Genomic DNA, 17,178 nt, shown 5'->3' on the forward strand with positions numbered 1-17,178 from the left:
GGGCTCTGATTGGGGATCAGAGATGCGGAGATGGAGGGGGAGATGGGACTTGCGGGGGAGCAGCTCTTCTTGGGGTTGGCTGGGCAAGGCCAGGAGGAGCCCTGGATGGTTCTGACCAGAAGGGGTCCCCACTAACCAATCCAATAGGCTTGGCTTTTGGTAGGGGGTGTGGCGTTTCTTCCACAGCCTTGGGTTGGGGCCCTTCAGGTGTACGGGGTCCATGGAGTTGAAGGGACTTAAGCCCATCCTTGATGACATCAACGGTTTGGGAGATGTTTTCAACATTTGTCCAGGTTTCAATCCCTGCTTCCTTGATCTCAGTGATTTCCTGCTTGAGTTGTTTGACTTGGCCAAGGAGGCCAAGGAGGCCAAGGAGGAGTTGTGTGACTTGTTCAAGGGATACCTTGCCATATTCAACAGAGGTGGTTGGTGGAGGTGTGGGTTCCATGTATCCCTGATTGAACAGGGATTGGGCTTGAGAGGCTGTCCTGGAGCGGGTAGCCATGGTTGGTTGTGGGTAGGAGCGGCCAGCGTGTGAAGAGGCCTGCAAAGAAGAGCGCGTGGGGGTATGCAAGGTAATGATGGGCAATTGGGAGTGATGGGGGCTATGTAGCCAAGGGTGCCTATGTCAGGACTTATGGGGCGCTTTATTGTTCTGGCGCTAAGAGTCTGCATCAACCGCCTAGCGTTGGACAGTCCCTACAACTAATCAACAGCCGTGAGCAGGCGTGATGTAGAGCGGGCTTTCTGCAAGCGGGTGGATCTGCTGATTGACTCTGCTGACAAATGGTGCAATGACCGGTGGTACACGGGCGATAGGGATAGCCTGCCTTATAGCAATTTGCTACTACGTGGGACCAACAGCTCTTTGATTATTCCAGCTGAAAAGGGAGTCCAATCACGTGTTTTTGCTTGTGCTAGTACAGGTATCCTTCTTGGGGGTTGAGGCTTAGTAGTGGTGGGTGCAGAACAGTTTGCAACCAACGTAAGGTTGATTACCTAGTGTCCCAGACGTCTGTAAGGACGCCAAGGAGGAGGGCGCTTGCGGCTGGATGTATCTAAGTAATAACCGCATAAGGCGGTGGCAAGCTATCCTACAACAACAACCAGCTATACTACAACAACCAAGGCCGTAAGGGCAATGGTGAACTATGTAAGTACAACAAAGAGGCCGCTTAAGGCGGTGTGGACTAAGTAACTAAGTAAGGTTGCTGGGCTGTAAGGCCCTTGTACAATTGTGGGATGCAACAAGAGGTAATTGACCTGGGTGTTACCATGGTTGGTTGGCCTCCTTATATATTCTACAGATGAACTAATTACAAATACATTATATGCAATACCCAATCCAATAAGAACCCCAATCTGCAGTCAGCCTTACTCATGCATACGTGTCACTGACGTGTCATGATGATGTCATAGGTGGAGGTGGCTATGTATGCTGATTTAAGCGTGGATGGGGACGTGGCTTGGCGCTTAGCGTGTGATATAAGCACCAAGGTCACATGATCAAAAATGTAGTCCGTTTTCCTTTGTTTAAAATCGAGAAAATGGGAATAAATTCCCTGGTATTGAGTGTGTCTACAACAGATTCCATCAGGACATAATTTATTGCAGAAGTTAATTTGTATAAACATACCTTTTGGATGGGCTCTGGTGACTGAGAACTGGACGCAAGGGTGTTGCTTGACAAGGGATAACTTATCTCAAGTCTAGCTAAGACCATATTGCAAATAGCCTCAACCAAATCCAAAGAATAGTGCTGGTAAAACCAGCTCAGTTTGACATCTGGGCACATCACTAGATTAAAAATATTAATTTACAATTGGCCCCACTATATAGTTCATGTACATACCCAATGAGATAAAGTATACTTTGCATATACTCATGTTTTCCATGTATTTATTATAAACATTGAGTGCTGCTTGACCCCCAACACAAGTAGCAGCATGAATGTCATTGCTACTACACATACTGGCAAGTGCATCTCTGAGCATTACAAGTGCAGGAAGGACTTGGTGAACATGAGGGACACTCCCCATTGAGAAATGCTGGGTGGGGAGCTCAAATACCTGAAAAGGCAAATACTATCAGGAATCCATTGCTCAGAGTGAGAAATTGAAGCTTACCTCAAGGGCTTTGTTTAATTCCAGAGCCAATTCACGCTGTGTGGTGTCAAGTGCAAGGTGGTGCAAGTTCAACCCTGGGTTGTTGGTAAGCTTCTTAACTGGATGCCAAAGGTAGAGGTAATTGTCCAACGCCTTGCAATTAGAGCTCCAACAAGTAGCCATGCGGCAGGCCAGGGAGCACCATGTTGACTCCTTCAGCTCAGGATAACAGAGCAGGTACTCTTGAAACTTGGTCTTTAGCATTGGAGACTCATCAACTCTGCAAGCCAAATTGGCAACCTACAATACAGTAAGAAACAGCTATAATGGAGGTAAATATAGTTGCACTTACAGTTGTCATAATTGCCTGTGCGTCACAAAGGTCTTGTGCTGTGAGTATCAAGGAGTGCATTGACAAAAGCTGTTCAAGCGCCTGATATACTACAGCTTGGACCACCAAGGTGTTGTGCTCAAACTTAGCCTTGTCAATGTCTGCTGCCTCAGAGTTGTCAAGCTCCCCATTATCTCCAGTATTGGAAGCTTGCTGTGCTTGTAAAAAAACCATGCATTGCATGCTTTGCTGCTGAAGAGGTGGGCCAAGGAGCTTGCTCTAAAACCTTCCATGCTCTTTGGCTAGGGCAATTAAAGGGTGACATAAAATCCTGTCATGAATCTGTAAGTATCAACAAGTGTCTATTGAGATGTTGAGCATACCTTTGCCATAAGGTTGATCACATGTGCTAGACATTGGACATAAGACTGCTCCCCATGAAAATGGGGTACTTGTCACAACTAAGCTTGGACCTATGATACAAGTGGGCTTAAAGTCCATGGCCCTATCACCAATGGACTATGAAACAGAGAGGGGCAACAAAGGCCCAAGGGGTATGGTTTAAGGGTAGAGGGCAACAAGGCCTGGGTTATGGTTTTGTAGTCAAGTGCACTTATGGCCAACTAGGGGCCTGGGCAAAGGGTAAGAATGAGCTTAGGATGAATTGACAAAGAGGTCAAGTCTTGCTGTCCTAGCAACAACCTGACCTGGTTTATATACAGGAGAAAAGCCACATCAAAAACAACAGTACTAGATAGTGAGTCATTTACAATTTCACATCATATATCAAATATGTCACGTGATCTTGAAGAGTCATAAATATATACCAAAAAAGGAAAGTGTCTTGGAAAAAAGATGAAAAATAGTGAAAAATTATGTCATGCCAATGAAGGTCATGACAGTACTAATTGCTCAAGGTTCTGGACCAATCTGAGATTATTGCTGGCATTGTCAAGACATGCCACAAGAATCTGTAAATGGGAATATTAGTTTAGTTAGCTAGAGGTTTCCTGCTTATTCACTTACCCAATTTTCAAGTCCATATTGTTACAAACAGGATGCAATCTTCCCAGCAAGATAAGCACCTGTGTGGGCAGACGTCAGGCTAGACAATTGATATTGTGATAAATATTTGAATATATATCAACTAAAGATAGCTTATACTTACCAAATAAACTCTAAGACGCAACAATAAATTTGGGGTTTGTTGTACCAGATGACTACAACACCAAGATAGGACTCAGAAGTTGGACTAGTCCACCCATTGACAGCAACATGAACTGCGCTGGAGATTGACTATGCCAGAATTTTGTCAATAAATGTAGGAATATATTGCGCATGTAGTCAATGACTTACTGCAAAGTACTCCTTGATCTTGGGCACAAATTGCGTGTGGATTAGTTTGATATCATGCAACAGTGTCTTAGACAACAGAAGTTTTGTACCAGGACAGAGGTAATCAACCTCCTGTTGATGAAACTTGTTGGTCAGTGAATCAAATGAACGGTGGGAGCAAGCACCCCAAAGTGCTAACAATGCGCAATGAAATTCTGGCAAATACGGCTCAGGTTTGTTCCAGTTTGGTGTTGTCAAAACCTCCCACTCCCAATCACAGTCCTCTGCTGAGTGTAGCATTGCTGTTGTGCCAGCAGATGTATTCAGACATGCATGCTTGAAGGCTTTGTGGGTCTTTGAGCCATACTTACATTTGAAGTGAAATAGAATGTGAGACCAAGTGGGTTTCCCTGAAACAGCTCCCATCACCTTTTCCACTTGAATGTTGTAGTGAGGATATGCTGGTGACCTCATGTTTGGCTTTGCAGCATCTGTAGGTAAGTTATAGGGTTAGGTTGCTCCCTGTATGCGTAAATATTGACCTACCAATCAGCTCTTCTGGTTTGTAATCCCAAGCGTATTTGTCAACTAACGTTGCAAGCGTCTTCTGACGTTTTCCAACAAAGCAGTCATTGGAGTAGCTGGATAAGGGCTGTTTGCCAAGGATGCTGGACATTGGAAGGGAGGTTAATGAGTGGTATTCTACTTGGTGTGTCTATCTACATGGTTTATATATGCTAATACAACTTGTGCAACAATACTGGAAGACTGTAGAAGCCATGATTTGGGCTGACTGTGCAGGATTCAACCGCGTTTGGGCTTTGGGCGTGCAATGGCACAAACAACTTGCACCAGCGCTTGTAAGGTCCTGGTGGTTGATCATATATTTACTGTGGTAGAATTTCCAATCAACTTGGTTGGTTTTCCAGATCACACCAGACTCCGCTGTGGCACTGCGTGGAGATGCAGATTTTGATGGTGTGGAAACAATGGCAAAACAATCTGTGTCCTAGACGTCCGTTAGGGCGTCAAGGGGGATGGCGCTTGTGGCCGCGGTGTACAAATGAGAAAGTCGCTGTAAGGCAACGACAAACCTATCTACGGCAACGAGCAGCTATCCTACAACAACAAGTCCGCTTAAGGCGGTGACAAGCTATCTAAGTATCAACGACAAAGCCGCTTAAGGCGGTGTAGACTATCTAAGTGGCTAACTAAGTAATTGCTGGGCAGTAAGGCCCTTGTACACTAAGTGGATGCAACAAGAGGTAATCGACCTGGGTGTTACCATGGTTGGTTGGCCTCCTTATATATTCTACAGAATGACTAATTACAAATACACTATATCCAATATGTAATCCAATAAGAACCCCGCTCCGCAGTTGGCCTTACTCATGCATACGTGTCATGATGATGTCATTAGGTGGAGGTGGCTACATATGCTGAGGTAAGCGCGGATGGGGACGTGGCTCGGCGCTTAGCGTATGATATAAGCGCCGAAGTCACGTGATCGAAAATGTTGTCTGTTTGCCTTCGTTTAAATCCGAGAAAATGGGAATAAATTCCCTGGTATCGATTGTGTCTACGACACTGCCCCCCCTCTAAGGGCCTTGGCAGCGCCAAGGGCCTTCTTTTTCATCTCCTTTTCAAATTTTTTCAGGATTTTTTCGGCGTTCTTGAGGTTTTCCCTTGGTTCCCAGGTGTTCTCCTCTGATCCATAGCCTTTCCATTTTACCCTGAAGAACCATTCCCCGTCCCTTTCTTCCATGTCCGTGATTCCCTTGACCTCGTATTCTTCCTCTCCATCCACAGTGACCGGTGGAGGGCGATTCTTGAAGGTGCGTTTGTCATCTCTTTTGACTTTTGACAGAAGTCCTACGTAGAATACGTTGTGGATGCGCATGGTTGGAGGTAGTTCAAGCCGGTAAGCGCGGTCGGAGATTTTTTCAGTAACCTTGAATGGCCCCAAGCGTTGTTCCGTTAACTTTGGGCTCAGGGTCTTGAGGTTTATGTTTTTGGCATCAAGCCATGCTTCTTCTCCGACTTCAAATTCTATTGGGGCTCCGTACTCCCCGTCTACCATTCGCTGCTTGGATTGTCGTAAAGCAGATTCCACTTCCTTCCATTGTTCCTCCATTGTTTTAGCTAGGTCATCTGCTTCTGGTACGTTGGTAGGGACGTTGGATGGTGTCAAATTAGGTTCCCACCCGTATAGGGCTTTGAACGGCGTTTTTCCCGTGCTGCTATGGACTGCGTTGTTGTAGGCAAATTTGGCCATAGGTAACCATTTAGTCCAGTCCCGTTGGTTAACCCCTGAGTAAGCCCTGAGGAAATGTTTGATGGATGGGTTTACTCGTTCCGTCTGACCATTGCTCTGGGGGTGATAGGCGGAGGAGAAATGAGGGTCAATGCCCAATCGTTTGTACAGGGCCCGCAAGAACTTGTTATTGAAAACCCTGCCTCTGTCCGATATAGTCTTTTCCGGCATCCCATGGCGTTTCCATACATGTTCCAAGAACAACTCCGCAAGTTCGGGTGCCTTGAGCCTTTTGGAGCATTTGACAAAGATGCCGTACTTGGTGAAGCTGTCCACTATGACTAGGATGGAGTCGTTGCTTCTGTCCTTGGGTAAGTCTACAATCATGTCATAGGAAACGTGTTGCCACGGCCTGGATGGGAGTTCGAGTGGCTGTGGGGGGATGGAAGCGTACTTTGGTTTTTGGATCCGTTGGCAGGTCTCACAGGAATCCACGTGCCAGTATGTATCTGCTCGGATGCCTGGCCAATAGTAGTTGCGTGAAACTAGTTCCAGAGTACGTTGCCTACCAGGGTGCCCTGCCAGGGGACTATTGTGGAATATCCGTAGGAGATCCGTCCTTAGAGAGCCCACATCAGGGACCACAATACGTCCTTGATAGAACAATAGACCTGCTTCCATTTTGTAGTCCTTAAAGGCGCGTTTGATAGAAGGTGGGGCTTTGGACTCGTTTTGTAGAAACTGTAAGATTTCTTCCAAGGACTTGTCCTGATCGAGTGACAATTCAATCTGGCGTTGTAATTCCTTTTCTGGCGTGATTAAGGCTACGTTGGCAAATATGGGTTCCGGAAGCATGGTTTGGTCAGCGGGTGGGATATCGGCGTGATCAGAGCGGCGTGAAAGGGCATTGGGTTTTCCTGACTGCTTCCCAGGGCGGTAAACGATTTGGAAGTTGTAGCCTGCTAACAGTAGGTGCCATCTTGCGTGTCGTTGGTTAAACGTTCGTGACTCCTTCCAATACTCCAAGTTGCGGTGATCAGTGAACACAGTGACAGGGTGAACGGTTCCTTCCAGGAAGATACGCCAATACTCAAAGGAACGGATGATGGCTAACAGTTCCTTGTTGTGGGTGTCATAGTTCTGTTTGGCGCCCTTGAATGACTCAGATAGAAAACCTAGTGGGTGGAGGCGGCCGTCTTCCTGGCGTTGGCTGAGTATGGAGCCTAGTGCTGCCCCTGAGGCGTCTGTCTCTAGGAAGTAGGGCTTGGACGGGTCTGCGTGACATAGTACGGGTGCATTGGTAATAGCGTCCTTTAACCCCTGGAAGGCCTCTTGTTCCTTAATGTCCCATTTCCAAGGAGTGTCCTTCTTGACTAGGTTGTGCAGCGGCCTAGCCATGTGACTAAAGTTGGCGACAAAGCGGCGTAAGAAGTTAGCAAAGCCTAGGAACGACTGAACTTCTTTGACTTTAGTGGGTGTAGGCCATTCCTGTACCGCCTGGATCTTGAGCTTGTCCAAGCTGAAACCTTTGTCCGAAACAATAATTCCCAGGTATTCCACAGAGGTGACGTGGAAGGTACACTTGGATGCTTTACAGAACAATTGGTTTTCCATCAACCGGCGTAGGACTTCGTGAACGTGCTGGGTGTGTGTGGCGTCATCCTTGGAGTAGATCAGGATGTCATCAAGGTATATGATGACGCATACATCAAGCAGGTCCTTAAACAAATCATTCATAAAATGTTGGAATGATGCCGGGGCGTTGGTTAAGCCAAAGGTCATGACAAGGGATTCGTACAGGCCGTACTTGGTGCGGAACGCGGTTTTCCATTTGTCACCTTCCTTAACTTGGACGTTATTGTAACCCCATCTTAGATCTAGTTTGGTGAAGACCTTGGCGCCACGGAGCTGGGCCATGAGGTCATCAGGACGGGGTAACGGGTAAACGTTCTTTTTGGTCCGGTTATTCAGGCGGCGGTAGTCAACAACCAAGCAACAGGAGCCGTCCTTTTTGGGGACAAACATCACAGGGGAACTGATGGAAGACTTGCTAGGGCGTATTTTGCCCGCCTTGAGTTCGTCCCTGAGCCAGTCCTTGAGCGTAGCGGACTCTGCATCGGTCATGCTATAGAGAGGCGAATTGAGGGGGCCTTCCTCCGTGAGTTCAATCCCAATGTCGTAGTGCCGGTGTGGGGGAAGCTTGTTGAATTCTTCCTCCCCAAATACTTTGGCATACTGGTGGTATTCTGGGGGTACTCCTTCAAGGGGTGTTTGATCAGCTTCCTCCTCTTTGGCAATGGCCACGTGTTCTGGTGGTGTATGGGGGAAGGAGAGGGTTCGTGCATTCCAATCAATCTCTGGATTATGTGCGTCCAACCATTTCAAACCCAGAATGGCAGCATGAGACCCTGTATTGCATATAAGGAAGGTCTCAGTCATTTTCTTGCCATCAAAGGTAAAGGTTAGTGACGCCTTTTTCCAGATTTTGCCAGCCTGGGGGCTCGACCCATCGAGCATAGTGACGGTGCGGGGTGTTGGGAGATCTATGAGAGGTAGGCGTAGTGCCTCAGCGGTACGTGGGTGGAGGAAGGACGATGTGGCGCCTGAGTCTATCAGGACTTCTAGGTGTTCCGCTTGCTTCTCTGGTTTAATCGAAATTGTGAACAGGGGGGAAATTCTATTGTTACTATCAGATATATTACAAATTTCGATGAAGCCAGAGTCCTTGGGGTCCTTGCGCGCGGCAGCAGGTACCCTTACTCTTTTCCCGATTGGTACTCAGAGTCTTTGCCAATTTTGGCGGCTTCCTTAGCCTTCCCCTTGTCCTCAATAGGGGTGGCTTTCCAGCCCGTGCGGCATTCCGCAAATTTGTGACCCATTTTGCCGCACTTGATGCAGGCGCCTGCGGCGCAGTGGCGATTGCGTTCTTCCTCCAACACGAAGTTGGGGTCATTGGAGAGTTTCTTCAAACCGGTTGTGGCTTGGCCGGTACTCGTCCCCCTTGCGGGGTTGGATGTTTTGCTAGATTTACTGTCCCTCGGTGGGTGACTAGCGCGCTCTTCACGGAGAGCGTTATCGATGACGAGTGCTGCGTTTTGCAGCTCAAGGAGGGTGCGGGGTTGGTGTTTGCGGGTGGCAATTTGGCGGCTGACCTCCCAGTGGAGGCCGCGGGCAAACTGGCCTCGGAGGGCCGCGTCGTTCCAGTCCAGCTCCATAGCTAAGGTTCTGAACTTTGTGATGTAATCCGCGCATGTGCTGGACTGGGTAAGAGAAGTGATTTTCCGCTCGGCGGCCCTTGTGGCGTCAGGGTCGCCGAATGCTGCTAGGAACTCCAATTTGAATCCCTCAACCGTTTGGATGATGGCCCGGTGTGATCCGAGCTGGTCGAGGTGTGGGTGTGCCCATGCTCCTGCGGAATCCTTCATATTCATCAGAAGGAAGGATAGGACCTCTTGGTCCGTGGGGAACATGCGCAAATTCAGCCGAGTCCAGGCCAGCATCCTTGTGAGCCACTGTTTGGCTTCACTCCCAATCTTGCCTGTATAGGCATCTGGGTGGTCAACCTTGACCAGAGCGGGATAGGCGGCGACTGGAGCCGGAGGTGGAGGGGCAGGTGCTCCAATGGGGGATCGGAGACGCGGAGATGGAGGGGGAGATGGGACTCGCGGGGGCACTGCTCGGACAGGAGTGGGCTGGGCAAAGGTGGGAAGCCCCTTGGATGTTTCGGGCCAGAATGAGACCCGACTAGTCAATCCAATAGGGTCGACTTTTGATAGGGGGCGTGGCGTTGCTTCCATGACCGGGGGTTTTGTGTCTTCTGGGGTCCGGGGCCCATGGAGTTGGAGGCTTCTAAGCCCATCCTTGACAGTATCAACGGCTTGAGAGATGTTCTCAAGGTTGGTCTGGGCCTCAACCCCTGCTTCTTGGACTTCTTCCACTTTCCGCTCAAGGTGCTCAACTTGGCCAAGGAGGCCAAGGAGGAGGCTTGTGATTCGCTCAAGGGAGACTTCCCCAATTTTGACATAGGGGGCTGCCAAAAGTTGGGGTCCCAGCTCCCCTTGATCGATTGGGGAGCGGGTTCGAGAGGCTGGCCGGGAACGGGTTGCCATGGTATGTGTTGGTGGGTAGGAGCGGCCAGCGTGAGAGGAAGCACGGGAGGAGGAGCGAGTGGGAGTGCGCAAAGTAATGGTGGGCGAGTGAGGGAAGTGCGGGCTGTGTAGCCGGGTAGTGCCTATATCAGGACTTATGAGCGCTTTGTTACGCAAACGCTAAACCTCTGCGTCAAACAACCTAGCGTTGGACAGTAAGTGCCGCTAATTACAGCCATGGACGGGCGTAATGTAGGGTCTCGTCTCTGCAAGCGGGTGTATCTGCTGTCTGAGGTCGCTGGTAACAGGTGCGGCGACCGTGGGTATGCGGACGATTAGAACCCGTCTGCCTTATAGCAATTTGGTACTAGGTGGAGCCGACGCTGGTTTGATTATTGACAGCAAAAGGCAAGCTTGATCACCTGTTTTCCCTTGTGCTAGTACAGGGGGTCTTCTTGTTTGTTGTGGCTAAGTGGGTGTGCTTGGTGGGCACGGTTTGCAACCAACTTAAGGTCGATTACCTAGTGTCCTAGACGTCCGTTAGGGCGTCGAGGGGGATGGCGCTTGTGGCCGCGGTGTACAAATGAGAAAGTCGCTGTAAGGCAACGACAAACCTATCTACGGCGACAAGCAGCTATCCTACGACGACAAGTCCGCTTAAGGCGGTGACGAGCTATCTAAGTATCAACGACAAAGCCGCTTAAGGCGGTGTAGACTATCTAAGTGGCTAACTAAGTAATTGCTGGGCAGTAAGGCCCTCGTACACTAAGTGGATGCAACAAGAGGTAATCGACCTGGGTGTTACCATGGTCGGTTGGCCTCCTTATATATTCTACAGAATGACTAATTACAAATACACTATATCCAATATGTAATCCAATAAGAACCCCGCTCCGCAGTCGGCCTTACTCATGCATACGTGTCATGATGATGTCATTAGGTGGAGGTGGCTACATATGCTGAGGTAAGCGCGGATGGGGACGTGGCTCGGCGCTTAGCGTATGATATAAGCGCCGAAGTCACGTGATTGAAAATGTTGTCTGTTTGCCTTTGTTTAAATCCGAGAAAATGGGAATAAATTCCCTGGTATCGATTGTGTCTACGACAATCTGTTTTTGGACAATACTGTTGTTTTCCAGTTGTTTTGTATGACTAATCATTTTGCATACATTTTACACTTGGGGAAACATCAGAGAACAAGTGTGAAACAACAACAAAATGATTATATGATGAGATGACCAGTGATTAAGCCACAAGAAAATGCCCTAAGTGTCATGACCTTCATTGGCATGACATAATTTTTCACTATTTTCTACCTTTTTTCCAAGACAGTTTCCTTTTTTGGTATATATTTATGACTCTTCAAGATCACGTGACATATTTGATATATGATGTGAAATTGTAAATGTCTTGTTATTTAGTACTGTTGTTTTTGATGTGGCTTTCCTTGTGTATTTAAACCAGGTCAAGTTGCTGCTAAAACAGCAAGACTTGACCTCTTAGTCAATTCATCCTCACTCTTACCTTACCCTTTGCCCAGGCCCTTAGTTGGCCATCAGTGCACCTTACTTAAGAATCACATCCAGGCCTTTGTTGCCCTCTACCCACATCCCATACCCCCTGGGCCCTAGCTGCCCCTCTACCCATTTCTCATAGTCCATTGGTGATAGGGCCACAGACTTTAAGCCTCCTTGTACCATAGGTCCAAGCTGAGTTGTGACACTAAGTCAATGCACCACAATAGTTTGATAGTTTTCTATCACACAAGACACAGCTTCAATAATCTAACAGCACTAAGTGCAGATGGTATGCATGTGCTTGTTCTTGTTAAAGATCTGAATACATAACAAGGCTAAATCTAGCCTGCAAATAACAAAATTTACTGGGAGTGCAGGTGTATGCCTTGTAGGAAGAAGCCTAAGGGCTGCAGTTTACTCAAATAATTGGCCTGGCATCAACACCAAACTATTGAGAAGGCCTTACAAGCTTGTATTGCTTATCAAGCTGAGTTTCAGGCCAATGTTGATGTGGCCCCACCCTTGAACGTTTGGGACAAGGGGATTCAGAAAGGCAAGCCTGCCATTCCATATGAGACTTTGACACTTGAGGATATTGACTGTGGTCCTTTGGACTGAATTTCTTCACCCTATACAAGGTTGCAAGAGATTCACCCATGATTTCCTATTGAAAGGTAAGCTTCCAAATGTTCTTGCAAACTAAATGATTTACTGTTAATTTACAGGAGTCCTCTACACTCAATGCTTTGACATTGCCAACAATGAGCTTTGACACTGTGGATGCACCTCCTAGATTGCTGGTTTGAACCCCCTGCAACTTCAGATACGTAGAGAGTAGGCTCTGAAGATGGTTGGTCTGAGCTTGAGTGGCATTTAATCAAAGGGCAAATTCCTTGCGTTCTTTCTTTGACTCTTCATCTTGGCTTTGAAGTTTGATAATTGTGAGTCACTGGGTCTCAATCTCATGTTCAGCGGTCTTCAAACGTGAGTTGACCAATGAAAACTCCTTGGTTACAATTGCATGGCGTTGACAAACATGCAGGGTTAGGTCCTTAGAGGGTGCCCCAGCGGCAGGGGGGCCAATGCTCCCTGGTCCTTTGCTCTTTGTACTGGGGAGTGCTGCAGGCGCCGGTGCCGGCATTGGTAATTCAGGCATGTACTAGGTATGCTACTTGGAGAGCATCTCAATAGTTTTCCGCACAATGAACTGACATAGGAGTTTGATCTAGTATCAACAGACATCAAAAGTGGATAAAACGAGTCTAAGGTACGCACAATAATGTTTAAACACCTAAATATATGCTGATCCTGTTATAGTAGAGACTATTGTATATGTACAATTTGAGGATTGTGTGGAAGCAAACAAAGGGTGTTGCACTTAGCTATAGGGGTAATTCAACAAAAATGTATTTACAATGCTCTATTCACCTATTGTACATGAGACACCATCCAGCCGGCAGAATCCCAATATGGCAAATATACAATCGATATAAGAGAGTAAGCGCTCAACCTCACGTGCACGGTTATTTCACGAATCAAAAACACTCGGAATAGGAACCGTTTCGCCATCATTTTCTATATTTTGCAAATTTGAGGAAACAACCAGAAAACGACCGGCAAACAAGATGTTTTCTGTTCGTTTTCACACCATCAAAATCTGTGGCTCCACGCAGTGTGGTAAATACCGTGGTTTTACCGGTAAAACCAGTACCATGTCGCTCCCTAGTGAGAGGCCTCTTGCACAGCCACCAGGGACCAATCTTAAATTTCCCGTGGTCGACTACGATGGGCAAAACGCAAAAGAAGACCGGAAAGGGCCGATTGGACAAGTACTATAAGCTCGCAAAGTGAGTTCACCGGTCAGAACTAATGAGAGCTCAATCTGACTGGTCAACAGAGAGCAAGGGTATCGTGCCCGTTCTGCGTTCAAGCTGATCCAGCTTAATAAGAAATATGCATTTCTGGAGTCGGCAAGATGCTGTATCGATCTGTGCGCTGCGCCTGGAGGATGGCTTCAAGTAGCTTCGAAGACTATGCCTGTCAACTCACTCATTGTTGGCGTCGACTTGGTGCCCATCCGACCAATCCCTCGAGTCGTTACATTCGCCCAGGATATTACCACATCCGCATGCAGAGCCCAACTTCGCAACGAACTCAAAGACTGGAAAGCTGACGTTGTGCTCCATGATGGAGCACCGAACGTTGGTACTGCCTGGGTCCAGGATGCATACAGCCAATCTGAGCTTGTGCTCATGAGTTTGAAGCTCGCCGTCGAATTCTTATCTCCCGGTGGAACATTTGTCACCAAAGTCTTTCGATCGGTTGACTATAACAATCTAGTATGGGTATTTAATCAGCTGTTTGGAAAGGTGGAGGCTACCAAGCCACCTTCTTCCAGGTAAGTTCTCGCTTGTGGCATGGGGAAAATTATGCTGAGTGGTGAAATATAGAAATGTGTCTGCGGAAATTTTTGTTGTATGCCAGGGATACCTTGCTCCTCAGCACATCGACCCCAAATTTTTGGATCCCAAGCACGTCTTCAAAGATGTGACTGCTGTTCCGCCTATCCCTTCTACGTCGAGTAAGTTCCTCTCCCCGTGTTGTCATGCTCTCTTAATTCCTGTGAGGAATAGCCGCCCAGCCGGGAAGTAAAGCGCATAACAATGTCTTCCAGCCCGAGAAGAAACGGCGTGCTCGAGACGGATATGCGGATGGGGATTACACCCTCTTTCATGCTATTGGAGCATCCGAACTGGTTCACTCCCATGATCCAGTGACGATACTGGGCTCCTCAAACCAGATCACCTTCAAGACCGACGAGGAGAAAGAGTATGTACCCTCCCGCTTTTCACCCGTGCAAGGAATTCTAATTAATTTTGCTATCAGGTGGTTGAAACATGAATTGACAACGCCAGAAATTCTTGCCAACTGCGAAGATTTAAAGGTGTTGGGCAAGGGCGACTTTAAACGATTGTTAAAATGGAGGATAGCTATTCGGGAAGAGGTCCGGTTTTACTCAAATCATATTGTTGTTCTGCGACTCATAGGATTGATACACAGATCGGTCTGGAGACAAAGAACAAGCCCGTCGAGGACGCTACCGAAACAGTTGAAATTAGCGAAGAGGTGGACGAGGAACAACAGATCGAGGACGAAGTACTATCCCATTCCTCTGCTAAAATTGCTTCTCCGAAGGCTAATCCCGCCTTTAATAGCTGCAACGACTAACCACCGAATCGGCCGCCCGAGCCAAACGTGACCGTCGACGCGCTAACGAAAAGCGCACCCGTACGGTCATGCGAATGCAGCTCCAGATGACTGCCCCGTTGGATATCGGGATGGATTTCAAGGACGATGCGCTCAAAGGGGACGTCTTTGATTTAGGCGAGACCGACGGGCGCAAGGTCGATTCTGGATCCGAGTCCGAGTCTGAAGCTGAGTCTGAGGTCGAAAAGGCCGAGAAAAAGGAGAGCATCGAGCAATTGGGGGAAGATAGTGAAGATGACGATGAACTCGAGGATGAGCTTGACGGACTGTACGAACGGTATCGAGAACGTCTGGCCGAGCGAGATTTGAAGTTCAAGGCCAAGGAAGCGAAACGGAAAGATGAGTCCCGGGACGAATGGGGTGGGATTAAGAAGGATGATGATGCGAGTGAAGATGAGGACAGTGATGAAGGAGAAGGAGGATGGGATATGACGCAGGCTGCCAAGGACGATGACAATGACTCGAGCTCGGACGAAGAGTCCGGTGCCGAGGAGGAAGAAATGCCCGTGATAGCGAAGAAAAGGAAAACTGAAAAGGGTGCCAAGTTGATCACTAAATTCGAGGTGCCCAAAGCCAAGGCGAGCAAGGCTGCGCAAGTTTGGTTTTCCCAGGATCTGTTCAAGGGTGTCGGGGGAGACGATGAAGAGGATGAAGAGGACGAGGGAGAGGACGAAGATGAAGAGAGCGAACAGGAAGAAGAGGAAGAGGAAGGTGCGACTCCTAGCGACGAGGTAAGTCAGAATAGCTTTCCAAGGCTTTTATACTCATACTGGGATAGGATGAAGACGATTTTGAAATCGTACCTCAAGAGCCAGACGAAGATGATACGCCAATGTGGGACATAGATAATGAGGATGAGGATGAAGTAAAGCAAGCATATATCCAAAGTACGTCCTTCCACGAAATTTCTACATGTACCTAATCAAACCCGCATCAACCCGAAGAATACGGTCTCCTGACACCTGAAGCCCAAACACTGGCCCACCAACTCGTGAACCGACAAACGACCAAAACGCACCTCTTGAACGATGGATTCAACCGGTACTCGCTCAACGACCAAAACGACCTCCCAACGTGGTTCCTCGATGATGAAAGGAAACATTACAAGCCTAATATCCCGATCACGAAAGAGGCTATGGCCGCACTTCGAGCTAAGCAGCGTGCATTGGATGCTCGGCCTATCAAGAAAGTGGCCGAGGCCAAGGCGAGGAAAAAATTTAGGGCTCAGCAGCGGTTGGAGAAGGCTTTGAAAAAGGCCGAGGGCGTCAACGACACGGACGATATGACCGAGAAAGAAAAGGCTGCTCAGATCGAGAAGCTCATGAGTAAAGGAATGGGCAGCGCTAAGAAGAAGAAAGAGGTCAAGGTCGTTGTGGCTAAAGGTGTGCACAAGGGTATAAAGGGTCGCCCAAAGGGCGTCAAGGGAAGGTATGCCATGGTGGACGCGAGGATGAGGAAAGAGGTGAGTCTAAGTATCGTTAACTGAGGACTAGGCTTAATTATACTATTTTAGATGCGGGCGAAGAAGAGGAAAGAAAAGGCAAACAAGAAGCGGAAGAGAACCTAGACTGCCTTGCCATGTCTCCTTTTTTGCCTATTGAAGTTTATGTACATTGTCGAGCTTCAGAACCCCAAAATTCGATACCAATTCAAGCACAATTGGATGTTGCACACATATATATCTTCTCTGTCAATTCAGACTCATAGCATCACCGCGGGTTTCTTGACTATACCAAAATCATAATTATTTTTATCGCCTTCCGACTGAGTGGTATGCCCACTCTTCCAGTGGTCTTTTAGCACTTCCACCGTTGACAAACTGGAGGTAACAGGTCAATGAGACTCTATGTAAAAGGTAGTAATCGATTTCTTGGTCCTCTCTAAGTGGGTTATTTGATCAACCATATTTGTAACATTTTGGCAAAGCCAACCAATGGCAAACAATAAGTTGTTACACAAACTCTTTAATTAAACCGCAGTCACGTGAGCTTGGGCTTTGAAAGTGATCATCAACATATTCGTGGCGCGTGGTTTTTCGGTTCGGAACGCGTTTTTGTGAGGCGGTAGCTCCTTAACTACGGTGCATCTCTATCTCTTTAATTCAGGCGAGTTTCAACTGGCCATCTGTGTCCAGGAGGGTCAGCTTTCATTTTGACACTTGGTGGATTGTGCCACTTGGTCACTGAAATTGATCTACGTCGGCCGCTTACGTCTTTTATTATGGAGTCCCGTCGACAGTATTATGATTATCCCCCATGTGGGTATATACCATCTCAACACA

General features: G+C 47.7%; 3 protein-coding genes across 3 annotated transcripts; 1 reads left to right on the forward strand and 2 right to left on the reverse strand.

Moving 5' to 3' along the window:
- Positions 1-16: 16 nt before the first annotated feature.
- RhiXN_11357 (hAT family dimerization protein) lies at positions 17-4,447 on the reverse strand (the record flags this gene model as incomplete). Its single annotated transcript, XM_043331172.1, has 11 exons — positions 17-544; positions 1,637-1,797; positions 1,853-1,918; positions 1,973-2,069; positions 2,127-2,405; positions 2,458-2,654; positions 3,492-3,541; positions 3,605-3,732; positions 3,793-4,125; positions 4,201-4,262; positions 4,318-4,447. The coding sequence occupies 11 exons, from the start codon at positions 4,445-4,447 to the stop codon at positions 17-19; spliced, it is 2,031 nt and encodes a 676-aa protein (XP_043184682.1).
- Positions 4,448-5,350: 903 nt separating this feature from the next.
- Positions 5,351-10,352, reverse strand: RhiXN_11358 (Retrotransposable element Tf2 protein; the record flags this gene model as incomplete). The annotated part of the gene is made up of 3 exons (XM_043331173.1): positions 5,351-8,702; positions 8,786-10,293; positions 10,347-10,352. The coding sequence occupies 3 exons, from the start codon at positions 10,350-10,352 to the stop codon at positions 5,351-5,353; spliced, it is 4,866 nt and encodes a 1,621-aa protein (XP_043184683.1).
- Positions 10,353-13,415: 3,063 nt separating this feature from the next.
- Positions 13,416-16,464, forward strand: RhiXN_11359 (AdoMet-dependent rRNA methyltransferase SPB1; the record flags this gene model as incomplete). The annotated part of the gene is made up of 10 exons (XM_043331174.1): positions 13,416-13,477; positions 13,528-14,028; positions 14,081-14,211; positions 14,264-14,459; positions 14,517-14,634; positions 14,691-14,786; positions 14,846-15,628; positions 15,676-15,784; positions 15,842-16,359; positions 16,411-16,464. The coding sequence occupies 10 exons, from the start codon at positions 13,416-13,418 to the stop codon at positions 16,462-16,464; spliced, it is 2,568 nt and encodes an 855-aa protein (XP_043184684.1).
- Between the last annotated feature and the right edge of the window lie 714 nt (positions 16,465-17,178).

The sequence above is a fragment of the Rhizoctonia solani genome, chromosome 12, assembly GCF_016906535.1.
Source record: "Rhizoctonia solani chromosome 12, complete sequence".
NCBI lineage: Eukaryota > Fungi > Basidiomycota > Agaricomycetes > Cantharellales > Ceratobasidiaceae > Rhizoctonia > Rhizoctonia solani.